Source organism: Thermobia domestica, chromosome 11 (assembly GCF_964235325.1).
Source record: "Thermobia domestica chromosome 11, izTheDome1.hap1.1, whole genome shotgun sequence".
NCBI classification, from domain to species: domain Eukaryota; kingdom Metazoa; phylum Arthropoda; class Insecta; order Zygentoma; family Lepismatidae; genus Thermobia; species Thermobia domestica.
The window spans coordinates 197,524,286-197,540,826 of NC_137464.1; the positions used below are offsets into that span (position 1 = coordinate 197,524,286).

General features: G+C 34.7%; 1 protein-coding gene across 1 annotated transcript in view; it reads left to right on the forward strand.

Annotated features, from left to right (window-relative positions):
- The window catches only part of LOC145663722 (otoferlin-like), a 189,817-nt gene that overhangs the window by 96,382 nt on the left and 76,894 nt on the right, over positions 1 to 16,541 (forward strand). The window contains exons 3-7 of the mRNA XM_081729805.1: positions 1,610 to 1,672; positions 2,988 to 3,081; positions 6,944 to 7,094; positions 12,224 to 12,392; positions 16,326 to 16,515. Coding sequence (XP_081585931.1) covers positions 1,610 to 1,672; positions 2,988 to 3,081; positions 6,944 to 7,094; positions 12,224 to 12,392; positions 16,326 to 16,515 — 667 coding nt within the window. The remainder of the gene's footprint in view (positions 1 to 1,609; positions 1,673 to 2,987; positions 3,082 to 6,943; positions 7,095 to 12,223; positions 12,393 to 16,325; positions 16,516 to 16,541) is intronic.

Sequence of the window (16,541 nt, forward strand, 5' to 3'; positions counted from 1 at the left end):
ATCAGTTTAATATAAGTTTTTCACGCTACTATATAATGTAGAAATATGGCATGATTATCGTTCATATTCATGCTATCTTTTGGAAATATTCGTGTTCCGCATACCTAAATCTGTATAATTAGGTACATTCAACGATAGGATTCTTGCACTTGTGGATATGAAAAAAAAGAGAGAGAAAGTCAATACTCTAAAAAGCAAAAAGCACAAGCACACACACACATAAACGATAATTTGACATTAGGTCGATGTAACAAGGGGTAAGAAAGACTGGAGAGACTGTCAAGGTCACGTATGTTCTTTTCCCTGTTCCTGACACACAAATCCAAAGTGAGTTGGCAAACCATATTTGGCAAACCATCTAGACACTAGGTTTAAACCAATAAATTCAATACTTTACTCCACTTTCCAGTCTTTCCTTCGCCTATAACCTCTCGTTCACTGCCTATTGTCAATTTCCCTTCGCAATCGTGCTCCGCTACTAAAAATCCCTCGAAAGTATGATTTCCAGTATACACAAAACGGAGCGTAATTTTGTTTTTTGCTTATATTTTTATTATTTTATTATATTTTTTGGAAATATCTCCTTAGATTAATAGCTTTCTATCATCTCCATATACTAATAACTGAATTTTACTCATAAACGTAGGGAAACTGGAATAAATGCGAAAAATCGTGAGTTACATTATACGCGCAATTCTTTTTGCGCATGTGGGTACCTGGAGCTAGTCCTTGTGCTAGAAAATGTTCTTTGACTTCGTGTATTTAGACTCTTGTTCACGCATTCATCATCGCACAAGTGCACTCAAGAAACAAGCCTACAAGAACTACAAGGTAGTGCCTTATGATAATTCAGTGTTTCTTGTAGCTGATATACAATTTTCTGATTTTTACTTATTCTCCTTAGTTATGTGTATACTATATTGTGATAGTTTGGTGTTTAAGTGATTATTTGGTACAATAGTTATTTGTCTTTTGTGACTGAGTTTCTGTTTCTGGTTTAGCTATTGATTTCATGTTTTGTCTCTCTTCCTTCCTTCTCCACTTATTTTCTTCTTGTTCTTTCTTTGAGTATTGGCCCAACGACTTTCCAGAGTGAATAAAAAATTGTTCTTACTGATTTTTTTCAGGGTTCTTGCTCTGGTTTGATTTTACAGGAACGAGAAAAATAAGAGAAGCGTTCACTAAGTTTGTACTTTCTATGGTAAAAATATAGAAATCTCACGTTTTGCATATTTTTTAGTTCTTCTGTATTAAAAGATCCATTCATATGTATATACAATAAAATTGTTACTTGCTGCTAAACGTTGCCTCAAAATGAAAACTTTCTGGATAGATCCCTACTTAACAGTATCTACAGTATTTCAATATGTTAGCAAAAAATATCAATAGTAGCATATCTTTACAATTTAATTTTTATATTGAAACTAAATTATTGAATGCATTTTGCTCAACTGTAGGGTAATTTCATCTTACACTGAGAAATTACCAGTACGAAAATCTTTCTCAGTTGTAATTTTGCTTGATTTGAAAGTAATGTATGTTGTTCACAATTTAGTGATAGTAGTTATTTTTACCTTATTGAATCTTATGTTTTGATAATTTTTAACAGTACTTCGTGTTTACGTTTACTACATCACTAGAAGAGTTGCTTCAGAAGATCGTTACAATTACCGTAAGTATTATGTATTTCAATTCTCATTATTTTATTATTGTTTCACTTGTAATATTAAGAATCACAATCTGTTCATGTTAGCTTAATGGCAAAATGGTAAAGTTTTCATCAGTTTCTGCATTAAATTTTTATTTTAAAAATGTGACATTTCTGATGATATTTAAACTACTGTAAACACCCACTGAATAATAAGAAAAAAATGAATCAAATGCAATCCAAGTCTGTAGTGCACATTACCTAGGTATTTGTCTCATTAATATTTTAATGACAAATCTTATGTAATATATAAAGATGAAACTGATTGTTTATGATCGAATCAACAATCGGAACCATTTAATACGAATTTTGGAACATGTTTATGAGTATCAACTACCTCGAACTAGGCTTTTATTATGTTAATTTGATTAACATGTTTATCCTAACGAGGAGTGGGGGTCCAAATTTATACAAAAATTAGGTATCTAGCGAACTCGTCAAGTTGGGAATATGAAACCCGGTGAGTGGATTTCTCATTACAAATAAGCGGATATATGTCCCAGAGTTATTTGAAAATTTCTTTTTCAGGAAGGAGGGGAAGAGAGGCAATTCCTATGTTTTCGCTACATTAATAGCAATATTGTCTGCACAGTTTGAAATTAATTTTGAAATATAGTACCCATATTAAAATGTTCTTTTATCAGGTTACTTTGATTGAAGAGCGTATCCTAAGGAGAGTATGGAGGTGCAAAATTTATGCGAAAATCAGAATATTTCACGAGCCTATGAAGCTAGAACAATGGAATTCGGTATATACACAAATCTGCACTAGTTCTTTTAACTTAAAACAAATAAATAAATAGTGGCATTCCTATTGTCGCAAGTCATCCTAGTGCGTCGAAACGGGCTTGTCTGATTTCTGATGCAAAAAAGTGCAATTTCATTCCCATGTCATGTGAGCACAAGGTGAGAACAGTGTAATTTGTAAGCTTTCTCAAGAATATATTAATTTCTCACTACAATTGAAGCTTTTCCCAGAATAACGCTGTATGGAACATTTTGTACTTTCCTGAGTTACTAGTACAGAACATGACTGGAATATGCTAAAAGATTAATTTCTCTATTGCCCAAAATAGGCTATGGTTCGCTCATAAACTTTGAGCTTCATATATGAGAGCATTTTTAAATCTTCGTAGGTTTTCTCGATTTCACTGAAATGTACATACAGCGTTATTCTGGGAAGTGCTTCAACTCTTTTGTCATTACTCATTTGAATGTAATATTAAGAAAAAATCTCATAAGAGTGAATTGTATTTTATGTTGATACTTCGTTTTTCAGGTGTTACATCGGAGAAGAGTACTCGGTGTAATAAAGGCTGATAATGTTCTGGGAAGGGTACAATTTGAGTTAGGGACTGTCTGGAATAAGAAAGGTAAGGTTAGTAAAATATTGTGAATGTAAATTATATTGAGATTCAATTTTACAGGCATATTACAACAAAATGTGATTTTTAAAAAAATCCAAATATCTTTTTTCTATGTTACACTTATACGAATGGTGTTAATGTGAAGGAAAATCATAAACTCGAATTTTTCTTTGATAAGAACCAGTAAATCTACTTCGCATTTCCACTTTATAAACGTTATCGCGAAAAATTTTGAGAAAGAGAGTAGTTCTAGTTTCCAGATTTGAATCTTGATTATCAATATCTCTGATCATTCTCCAAGCACTTCAATATTGTTTTAAGCAGGGGTAAAAGTGGATGTGAAAAGGTAGGGGGACGCATGACGTCACGCCGTCACCCGTGCTTATCTTTGTTCATTGTAATTTGTTTAGAAAGTGGGGGGACGCCACAGATATTTTCTGGAAGTGGGGTGACGGCGTTTCCCCTCACTTTTATCCCTGGTTTTAAGAAATAATCCATAGACAGTGTGTATACATAAGGTTTGAAAATAATGGAAACCTGAAGAAAATGTAACTTTCCTTATTATTACTGCGTGGGACCACCGTTAGCCGACAGAACGTTTCTGATCACCGCTGAACATAGGCATACAAGTCATTAGTTGTTTCCAGAGGTATGTTACATCGTATTGCAGTGCAATACACACTTCCATCAGCAACGATGGACGAAGATATCTGATCCGGAGTCAAAGCAACAGAAATGATAACAGGCGTCCAATAATGTTGAGGTCGTGGATTGGGCGGACCATGTAAGGCGTTGTAATTCATCTCTATGTTAATGACACTATGCCTCAAAAGTTCCAGCAGTGTGAATTGACGCATTGTTATTTTGGAAAATTTCATCATTGACCGAAAACATCTTGACCAATGAATGCACATGGTCACCTAGAATGTACACTTCATCATTGGCAGTAATCTGTCCTGTGAGTATGATCACAGAACTAGCAGAATACCAGGAAATTGTGGCGCACAGTATCACAGTGTGGTTGCTATGTTTCCCACTAAGAAGAAGACAGTTTGGACGTTCGCCGTACATAAGCACACTCTGTTATTGTAAATACAGCTAAAGTGAACCTAATATACTGGTTATCGAACCATATTACGCGTTTCCAGTCATCGGCGGTCCACTTTACGTTGTCAGTACCATTTTCTTTCCGCTAAACTATTGTTGGTGATGATCAGCAGTCTGAAAATTACAATCTGACAGTGGATGTTCAGTTATTGCAACTCGCGTTGCATTATAATTATCGTAATAGAAGGTTTTAAGTACTGATTGAGTTACGCGAGCACTTTTACAGCATTCTCTCTAAGTTTCTTGGCGATCCCTGTCAATCTTCTTCAGTGCTTGGGGATGCGTGTCACTGTTGCTTCTCTTCCTTCTATTATTATTACTCTTCGCCCATGTACGTATGTAGACCATTATCAGCTTGGATACTGTTCCCTGCAACATATCTAATAGACTGTCATCTTAAATATTGTAAAGTTCTGCTTGTGCAGGTGTTGGTAGAGCAAATTACAGTCCGGAATCGTTTTCTCCCACTACCAGATTTTATTACAAAATTCTACTATAATAAAAATAGATACAAATTCTCTAATGTTTGGGTAAAAGTAGGTGTCCCTTCGTCCTATTAGTATCTCGGGAATGAATCCTTACTAAACAAACTACGAGAGGAGGACACTCAATGCTCTACTGCAAGCAGAGAGAAAAGTAAGGTTCCCACAAGGCTCCACTGCAAGCCAGGAGGGAAAGGGAGCCAGAAGCTTCACTACAAGCTAGAGGCTTTGGGCTTAGGTGAGGTGCTTCCATGGCTCCACTGCAAGCCAAGAAAGAGGATTTGACTAGTCGTAACTCATGTATGTCCTTGAAAACTTCTAAGTTATATAGATGCTCCAGGTGAGGGGGTGGCGCTACTGTTCCTCTGTCGTCACATGACAGTGTTGTCGCTGTTGTCTCCGTAGTCTGCATCTATAGTACTCCGTAGTAAGACGCACATGGTTGATGTTTGTAAATAGAATCTCATGTCGGGTGTTTGTAAACACAACCATCCTGGATATTACAATATACTTGCACCAACTAACTTCGCTCCCACAATTTGGTCTCTTTGAAACTCAGAGTTGCACCACTGCTTTGTTTCTTGAACGCATCCCTACCTTCTATCCTACCTGACGCACTACAGACCATCACCTAACAGATCATTAATAACGGCTAGGCGTTGCACACGTTATCAATAGCGTTATCATCTCACACATTTACAGTAAAACCTCTGAAATTGGCCACCTCTCTAAGTTGTCCATCTGCTTATCTTGGCCTGGTTCGTCTAGAACCCGCATTTTCCCTTAAGACATTTGCTACTTATTACTCTGTAAGTTGGCAATCTGTCTGTCTTGGAAGTTGGCAACATTGAAGCAATGTTTATCCTATGATGATAATGATAAATTTACCTGCGTATCTTGGCCGCGCAAAATACATTTTGTTATTTTTCTTTACTCTTTCGTATTCCCATATGAGAGCCAAATGTTCTGTATTTGTAACTGGAGACAGAGAAGCATAGATTCCCACGATTTGTTCTTGGAGGTCAATGGCCAGAACACTACCCTGACAAAGGGGTGGTGAAGGAAGATGTGAATAAGAGAAAGCACGTACAGGAATTCAGGAAAGGGCTGTACGTGTTTTTTTATTACCCTGTCTGTTTTGGTAAGATCATTAGTTATATCGGCTCCTTTCATCGGTGGGGAGCTTTAGTAATTCCGGAAAATTCTCAATGTTAAAGCTAACTATTTCAAATGTCATCTATTGGCACCTGACTGCTTGTCGTAAGGTAGTGGAGGTTTCGAGATATGAATTCTCTTAAGATTTTCTCAAAACATCTTTTGCTCCAAGGGAAACACTTGTAGCTCATTAACAAGAAGTCGTTAACTACAAAATTAGAATGTGCGTATTTGTCAAAAAGAATAAAAGACATACATCTACAATAACCACCATGAGTAAATTTGTTACTAATAACTGATTTGCTACTTTTCAAAAGGTATCTATAGAAAATATTTGTCACTGCCGAAAAAAGTCGTATAAACTGCATATAAATTATTCAATTTATAACTTTGCTTTTCTTGTTTTCAATTTGAATAACTCAGTGTGCTACAATATCAATTTCAATAAACTGCGTACATATGTTTCGATTTTATGGTTGTTTGTGTTATTGTGTTCTCAATCAGAGTAATTCAGTGTATCAAACTAATTTTAAGGAAGAGAAAGGTAATATTTTAAATATGCTGTAGTAATTTTTTCTAATATTGTGCATTGTTATGATTACTCTATATACATTATTTAAAAGTAGCCGTTGTGCCATTGCTTATTAAAATTATACAATCAAGTAATACGAGAAACCCTATTTTGAAAATACACCAATCACACTTATTTTCTAAGTTGGCCACTTTTCAATGGAACTGATGGTGGCCAACATAGACATGTTTCACTGTACTTTACATGCTGGAAACTGCATGAATTTTGGTATAAAGAAGTGTGGAGAAAAGCAAGTATTAAGTTTTAAATGGTAAACAATTAATTAACGAAATTTTATCAGACTGTAAGTGTAACTTTACTTTTCTCTCCTTTCTGATCTTTTACAATCATTTCACATTAAAGATGTGGACAGTAAAAAATCTATATTAACGATAACAGTTTCTGTGTTTTAGGATATAATGTATGCATTAGTGTTTCTTCATAGACGTCCAACTAAGTTTGGGAAATATAAATTAATTATTTTACAATTAGGGATTGTTAATACTACTTGAATTATTTACTTTGACGATAATCTTATCGTACTATATTATAGGTCATCGACTTATTAATAAATGGTTCACCCTCCAGGATCATTCCAATAAATCTCTACAACCTCAAGGAGAAGTGAGAATTGATATAGAAATATTACAGGAAGGCGAGGAAGTTGAGGCCACATTGGAATCTGAAATGATTGATACTGGCAAGTTAGTAGCTTTTCTTCAATAACATAATATATGCAGTTAGTAGCTTTTCTTCAATAGCAATATATGCAGTTAGTAGCTTTTCTTCAATAACATAATATATGCAGTTAGTAGCTTTTCTTCAATAACATAATATATACAGTTACTACCAAGGATGTTATAAATAGAGGATCTGCCCATACGTATCTTCATCCTATTAAATCGATGAAGCCAAAAAACAACTGAGCATAGTCACGTCTGATTTGCTACTCTCGTTTCCACCATTGTCTGATTGGCTACTTTCGTTTCCGCCATGATTGTTGGCTCAAAACATTGGAATCCTATTGGGCGGAGTGGGCAGAGTAGGGGTGGTAAAACTGTGACGTATGGCTTCAAGATTTTGTTGTAAGGTCAGATCCTCTATTTTATAAGATCCTTGGTTACTACTTAACAGAGTTATACTTTTTAGGGGAAGTTTTGATAAGAAAAAAATGAGGAAAAGATGCTAAAAATAAGACAAAAGGAAAGCAAGAATAAAGTACTATTTCCCAGACTATTTTGACAATATTTTGGAACATATAGGAGCTCTCTATGAGTTGCAGTACAAAATCCTTCCTCATCCACAGTATTCCTCCATATCTCTCCCATGGATTACCATCTCGATCACTATCTTTCCTGATGATTGGTAGTTACAACGTACGCTTGAGGATTTCTTGGCATCGGATACTCCAAACTTATTTCAATTGTTGTCTGAGTGATGGCAAAAGTGTATGGTTGCAGATGGTGACTATTTTGATTAACCACATATTGCAATTTTAACCTTTTTTAGCATTTGGACGCACTGAAATGATGTGCTTTAAACGGACATTTCATTCAGACCAACCTAACACATGAATTTTTAGAAATTTAAGTGATTTGACGCCAGCACTGGTTAATCCTTTGTTATCAAAAAACAATATCTCAACGTGTAACACTTAAAATCTAAGAAACTCTGAAGTTAAGAAATTTTATTAAGAAATTTACTGTAGCAGTAAAGAAAAAAAAAATGAAATGAAATCTTTGAGTTTTACGTCCCACGGTTATGCCGGTGAGGCTAAAGGAGACGGTGATTATGAGAAATGAATGAAATGGTGGAATGAAGAAAGTGAGAGGAAACGGGAGAACCCCGAGAAAACCCACGCACACGGTGTTTGTCCACCACAAAGTTCACTTGGCGGGAGCAGGGTTTGAACCCGGGACCCCATGAACCAGAGGTGAAAGCTCTACCACTGAGCCACCGCGGCCCCCAGCAGTAAAGAAATAATCAAGTATAGTCATCATTCTGTGTTTACTCCTTATTCATAATTTGAATCTCTGAAGTTTTCTCCTTCAAAAATATCTGCTTTACGATTCGAAAGGAATCACTATAACAAATTAGGTAAAGGGAAATAGTTTGTTGATTGAATTCGTAGCAAAGAATGAGGATATTTTATAAGTTTACCCCTCCCCCCGAAATTGTCGACATGTCATATTTATTCCTAGAGACCGGGGCCGTATTCAGAGTCATTTTCACGGGTTATTAGCGTCATACTAAGAGTCTGACTATTGCATGAAACATATGTTAGTCGAACTCTTTAGTATGGCGCTAGTCACGCGTCAGAACGACTCTGAATACGACCGCGGATGTTTATACGCAAAATAGGAACTACAGTGGAAAATAAAAACAGTAAAGTAGACACTAAAATTTGACTCGAAATAATAAAAATTTGAAATGAGTTCATTGACATAGAAACATGCTTGGTCGCCGTTCGTAGTAAGCATCTTTTAAGAAACAGAAGCATGAAATTCTTTCCGTGTAGCTATTTACAATAAACACATTATTTGTAGCATGTCACGTCATACAGCAATCCAAAGTTCTATAACACTTTGGATATTGCAGTTCTAAAAAGTATAAATTACACTGTTTACCTAACATTGTTAGGATAATTAAGTCTAGGAGGCTCAGGTGGGCAGGTGACATAAAGCCAGAATGGAAAAAGTGCCACGAAATGGAATGGCACGAATGTTTTCAAAGTTATAGCCAAAAATTCAATCGAAAAAAGGCCATTAGGAAGATGGGAAGACAATATAAAATGAATCTATCAAAAATAGGATTACAAAATTAGAAACTGAATCCAGTTGGGAAGGACAGAAATAAATGGAGAGTTTTGTTGAATACGGCATTGAACCTTCGGGCTCCATAGGCCATAGAGTTAATTAATAGAGTTAATAAATATAGAATGATAGATGTATTTTAATGATCCGATTCTAAAAATGAAGACAGAATCTTCCATCACCCAACACTTTTCATAATATTAAACCTTCTTAAACCTCGAGTAACACGCTTTCATAAACCTAATTACCTTTTACTGCTTGTAGACGATCCAAGAAAGCTTGAACAAGACTCTTGTTCAAGACTATTCAAGACTACTTGATGAAAAAGACGTCAGCACTGATGTCATTTTTGTCTTGAATTCAATAGTTTCGTTCAAGAAATTTCGTTTCGGTCCTGTTCTAAACAATCCAATTCAAGAGCATTCAATAGCCAATCAGCGCTCGAGTTGAGTGCAGGAAAATACAAAACAAGTATGATGGCGTTGTGAGACAAGTGGCAGTTTTTGAATAAATATATTTTCATACTCTTTTCCATAATTATCTGATGTTCCAAGTGTGCATATAAATAATAACAAAAGCTAATATCTGCGCTGGAAGATATTGTTAGTATTTTTTGTTGATAATATACACGATTTATAGTTACAGTGCTTGCATGCCCATAACTATTGTTAAATTTTCAGGCAATGAGAAGTATAAGTACTAATTTGAGAATACCGGAGTATTAATATACAAGAATACCGGGCGTAGATTAAGAAAGAAGAGTTCATCAAATAAAAAAAAATATATTACTGAATTTTCTTGATTTAATAAGAAGTTTTGTACTGTTATTAATCTCGGACAATATCAAATAATTGCGTACAGATTGATATGCTTGCAAATTGAAGTACCCTGGAAATGATTACATTTTATCCTACTGCAATGTAACTATTTTATCACGAAATCCACACGTAGTATTTCAAGAGTTATTTTTAAAGGTAGAAGTTGCTTTCATGCGTGCAGATTAATTTTACGAGTGCTTTCCGGTAAGGTACAAATGTGCATCCTGACACGTGCCACATATAAGAAAGTGCAAAAAAAGACTAAAATCGAGAATGCAATTTAACAGTGTTAGGGCAGGAGCATAGAAGGGTGTCCACGTGAGAGTACGTCCGTAGGGAGCAGGTGCGTCATCGACGTAGGTTATAGTGCAAGAAACATAAGAGTAAGAATTATGCATCAATAAGAATAGTGCAACAAACTCTTGACATCGTATTCACTCATTTTAACTCAACTAAAGCCCCTGTAATGATTTGATACTTGTGACAGTAAACTTCTAAACATAAAATACTGGTTTCCTACATTATACAGGCATGTTCCGACAGTGGAAATTATTATCTAAGACTATCCTCCTTCATACGCACTCATACATTTTGACAGGAAAACTACTATTCGTTTGATGGGCTATTCTTAACGAGTACCAAATATGGGATAGGTTTGTGAAGAAAGTCTGATGCAGATATGGGCGGAAGTCCAGTAGCTGAAAACATTTTATCATTTATTCGTTTGGTTTTTACAGTCACTTGTTTTGGATTGCCATCTACCAACAAGTATATAAAACATTATTCAATATCTCTTTGATCGTGTAAAAGTTATTTCAAGTCCGTTCGAGACTCTTGTTCAAGTGTCTTGAACAATACTTTTTTGAACGTGTAAATTTGAGATATTGAATGGTCTTGTTCAAGCTTTCTTGGATCGTCTATAAACAGCATTAGAATCATAGCTTGTACATCATTGAGCCTTATTCCGTAGTGATTTATGTCAACGGTACGCAACACAGCGCAACGCAAATATTGCGTTTTAGTTTGTAACAGTTTCATTTATTGCATTACTTGCATTGCATTGTGATCTACAAATTTTGAGATGACCGTTACAGAATGAGGCATATTGTGTTCAAAATAAAACATAGTTTTGAATGATACCACATACATGCCTCGCTAATGCTAAATTTTGCGGCAATCCGGTGGAACACGGGAAATTTCCCGTGAACAAAATTATATAGCAATACGTTTTGCACTCGTAGCTGTAGCCACTAGGAAGAGGTCTACGTAGTTTTCCTAATCAAGTTCTCGATTTTAAGAAAATACAAGAATGGACAATATTTAGTACTTAAGTAATATAGAAGGAAACAGGCAAAATAAATTTTGGTGAACTTGAAGCCAAGATCCTCTTAATAGATGTCAGTTGGTTCATCTTTATGATATCACTAACATTAAGAAATACACATTTTGAGTAACATCTGGTATCTACTCATTACTATCTAATTGTTTTACATTCCTGCCACCCGTTATTCAAATCTGTGAAGTAGTTGAATTCTGCTTACTCCTACCCAAATATAAGTAGTTTATTTATTATCTGTAGTGCGTGTGGAGACTAATGGAAACCTTGCTTAACCCCCCAGTAGTCGCCCGCGGACTCTTACTTCGCAGCGAACAATGAATATAATTTACTACCCCGCAAATCACTCTTCCCAATTCCCGTTTTTCATATCTTACAATAACCATCTTCTGCTTATCAGAATAGAGTTGCAATTCGAAACGTGCACTATTTTTGGAAATATTGATTTTTACAATGCAATTTATTTTTATGTTTTAGAACATATGGTACTTATTTGCACGCGGAGTGTCAGTCCACAGTGACTACTTCTGAAAAATCAAAGAGCGCGACTTCAGCAGGGTTAAAACTTAAAATGGAGACCTTCCTTAAGAATGTAGAGCTAATTTGTGGTTCATTAATATAGTACATACGCCATACTCCCGCTTTCTCATTACACCAATTCTTCCATCATCATTCACTTGCCTTAATCATCGTTTCCCTTAGCCTAAACAGCGTAATCGTGAGATGTTCAACTGAAATATTTCTTTTCATTTTCTAGGCTCCCCACTGAGATAACTCGTTTCCATGGAATCTGCCTCTGATGATCATATATGTTAAATGTCTATTCAAAATGTGTTGTAACCAACATTATTTTCTTTTCCTTTTAGTTTGATCGAGGTGCAACAGAGGGAAGATGCACAGCAAGCGCGATATATAGTACGCATTTTTCTGGCAGATGGTCTACCAGATTATGGCAGTAATTTGTTCAGTTGGGCTTTAAGTAGCAACGTCGAATACACTGATCCGTACGTTACAGTGACTTTCGGAAATCTTTCGGTAAGTGCTGCAACTAATGTAGCAAATATGCTACTAATTACAGCATAGTTGAATTTGGTTCAGTGAGTTTATGTTTTCCTACAATTATTACATTACAAAATGTACAAAATAATGCTAATTATAAGTAGGTAATTATGGGCCTTATGCAGAGACGTTTTGACGTCTGATTAATGACCTACTACGGGTTTGACTAACGGATGGTTATCAAAAGTGTATTCAGAGTCTCTGATTAGAACATGGCAGTTAACGAAGTTAATCACATATGACTAATTAATCTAGAGCAGAGGGTACCCTTTTAGCCACGGTTTAGCTTGTGCGACACATTTCGGATTTCATGTATTTTCATGTTTACAGACTACGCATGCGCATATCTTTTCCGTAGTTGCCACATTTATTTTCTTACCCAATGCATTGAGGTTATATTAGTTAATCATACCCAAATCAATTTTTTAGTTGTATTCAAAGTAGACTCTGAATACCAAAAAGTACACCTTCCTTAGTAAAGAGCTAGTATGCTACTAACTAGTCCGTAACTAACCCTTCATTAACGAATTTCTCTGAATAGCGCCCTATGAATTTTCAATATTATTTACTTCTCACAGTACATACTGCTTTACCAAAAAGTGGATCCAGTTGTCCAGTAGTTGTTCTTTAGCACGTAATTTAAATCTTGTTAAGTGCACGGAATATATTAGCAAACACGATTATAAAATTAGACAATGGCAATGATAACATATTATTTACATGACATTTTTATTAAATATCAGTGAAATCAAGGATACTCAACTTCGAAGTAACTATGTATGGACAAGCAATATACGCTTACATTTAAGGATGATGCGACGCTCTGTTGACAAAAAGTAAGAAAAAAGAGAAGCAGGATCTCAATAGAATGCAACTGGTCCTTAGCAGCAATTTCAACATGATTAACAAAGCAAAAGAAAGTTAGGGGCTGTATAACAGAAAAATCTACATGGAAAATGAAGATGAAAATAGGTCACTTGGTAGAGGAGATAAAAGAGTTCTGTTACTTAGGGTTAAAATAACAAACGATCAACAAATAATAAAAGAAAGAATAATTAAACAGTTCGAACATGATATATAATCCAGAATACTCTAAAAATACCGAAAATTTTCCGGTAAAATATCTGGTAATCCGGGATGCCACATTTTCACCGGAAAATTTACAGTAATTTCTTTGTATAAAAATGGACACGTTCCAATTGTGTAAATGGCGCTAAATTATTATTTTTATTACTTTTCTATACGCGATTTAAGGTGACATACGCAGAAGCTGCAGTAACGGAAATGGATTCCTCTTGTTCTAAGAACAATCTTAGGTCATCTTCGAGACACAAGTTGTTAAATATTAAAAGTATATATTAACTAATCAAGCGGATTTACGATTAATCCAGAGGAAATATTTTTAAAAATTATTTTCTTTTGTCATAACTTAATAAAGTATAACATTTTATGTACAGTATATTTATAATATTTCATGTCCTTAAACAACATTTTAGACTGTTTAATGTATATGTCAAAATATAGTAGAAGGTGGTATAGCAAAATAACTTACATAAAATTCAGTATTAATATTCTCGTATAACCGAGTGCTTTGAGTTAGAATTTAGTGCCACTGTGAGTAGATATAAAAGGAGTTCTTTCAAAATTTTGAAATCCAGGTGCGGTTTTATGTTCTGTTTCATTTTATTTTAGTTGTGCAATTTTGTCCAAACATTTCAAATATTTCGTTTTAGTTTGTTTTTCCTTTCTTTCTTTAAAAATGCTAATTAGGATATTTTCCATTTCTCAGTGGTCAGTGGTCCGCTTCAGCTGACAGTTCAGTATCTTGTGTTGGTGGTTTGGTGTTTGCAAACTTTTTCACAGAGGGTTGCAGATAACAAACCTTAGTCTGTGATTGTGAAGTCTGAGTTCGAAGAGGTCCTGAGAAACTTCAAGAGCATGAACTGATTTCTGTTTTCCGGGGACATTATGAAATTCACAAATATGTTGTTGATTGTTAGATGCACATCTGTTTTAGTCCAGCGGACTATGTAGAAAAGAATTAACAGTATATTTGAGAAATTCATAGTCTATAGTAAAACGAACATCATTTTACATCATTTTACATCTATTTTGAATAACTTCATGTAGTTATTCAGTATATACAAGTTTTATTTCATTTCTTTATTTTATATACATTCTTTTTGTTGGAATATTTACTCTTGTACTTTTTATTTTATTTATTTATTCACACTATTCTTTCCAAATATCCCTTGCATTTCTAAGTAACCTAGTTTACAAGTATTTTCCTATTAAGGAAGCTACAAAGTGACGACCCAGTCAGGATTTTATATCTACCACATGCTAGTGAAAAAAGTTTTATGTTGTACGATTTTATTAAGGATGTAAGAGGTTTTTGCTCCTTTAAAAAATCCCACGGTTGCCGATGTAACAAAATACGAGTCTCTATTTTGTATCTTGTGTCTACTGTATAAGTTTTATTAAAATCGGCAGGTAGTACCTGGTAACCTTTCCTTATCAGAAGCAGGAAGACTGCCTGCTGCGTGTGCAACCATTGTTTTCTACATACTACCGATCTTAACTAAGCAGAGACTTGTCGTCATTAGTATGTGCACTGTTGAACTCAAACTCAAATATTTTGATCAAATAGACATGATAAAATACGAAATTGTTTCTATTATTCTCGTATTTTCTAAAATTTATATTTGCAATTGATTTACTCGTATTTTTCCTAACCACTGACCCTATAGGAATTTCCTGTGCTGGAAACAATATCGTTTTGAGTGAACATTATTCGCATGAGTTCGGATGAACAATTACATGTTGGAATCATTCGCATGATTCCTTGGACTTCTCAATTCATTTATACATACTGGGAAATTCACATTTGCATACGATTCTGTGGAGGCGCCCTCTAATAATACCTGTACACAAATCTATACGTATTTGAAACATTTATATCACTGTACTAATAGCTATTGTTGATCTCGGCAGCCTGTGGAATTAGGCGTAAGTTAAACATAGGGCTGACAACGTATGTAGCACGGTACCGATGGTCTTGCCTCGTGCGATTGGCATGACGTTACCAGAGGTTTCCTGGAACAAAATAGGAAAAAAAAAAGACAAAAATCCACAAGTTTTTCATATGAAATTATTTTCCTTATAAGTGTAGCGCCACAAACGCACGTCACAGATTACATGAATGTAAAGGAAAGACAATTTGCATCAATGCATTATGAATTATCACAAGCGGATTTTAATTTTCTATTTTACTGTACACTGTATAGTTTATATAAACTGTAAATTTTCTGTACCAGAGATAGGCTCTCTAACTTCATGTTTATGATGAGTAGCAATAAAATAAAGCAAAGAAACACCACGAATAATTTATTAGAGCCATCAAATAAGCTGAGAGTTCCTAAAATTAAAGAGGAGGGTCTGGATAAGAGACAAAACATGATATACACGTCACATCACTAAATTGGTTATAAAAGCTGAAACACTAGACACAAACGCTACAGGTCATGCAATACACTAATTGCTAGCTATGACCGAAAGTGAATATGATTTATATGTCTAGTTCTATCAAAAATATGGATGCAGTGACAGTTGGCTTCTATGACCTCTTTTCAGTGGCGTACACATCATGTAGCATTTGTGACCTGTTCCTGCAGTCGGCATTATTAAAATCCTTATAAACTCCAGGTTCATACATTACACTTAAAGGAAATGAGTAGGATAAAAGTTTTTTTTTTAAAAAAATCGAGTATTTAGAAAAAATACTGTCAATCAATTGTATGTCCAAAGGTTATTAGTTCATAGTATGAGAAGATTTCTCGGAATGGTGTCAATTAAAATTAAAAATATTTGCTCAATTTTTCTAACTCCATAATTCCTTTTTGTATTCAGGCAAAAACTACTACAGTGAAAAGAACTTGTTCACCAGTATGGGATGAAAAGATAACTTTTACAACTGTGTATCCACCCATGTATCAAAGATTTAAAATTGATCTATTTCACAGCACAACTGGAAAAGATACACTTATTGGAACTCATCTCATAAATGTTTCCTCGATATACAGTGACGTTGAAGGTGTAGGTAAATATAAGTTGAATAAAGTATTT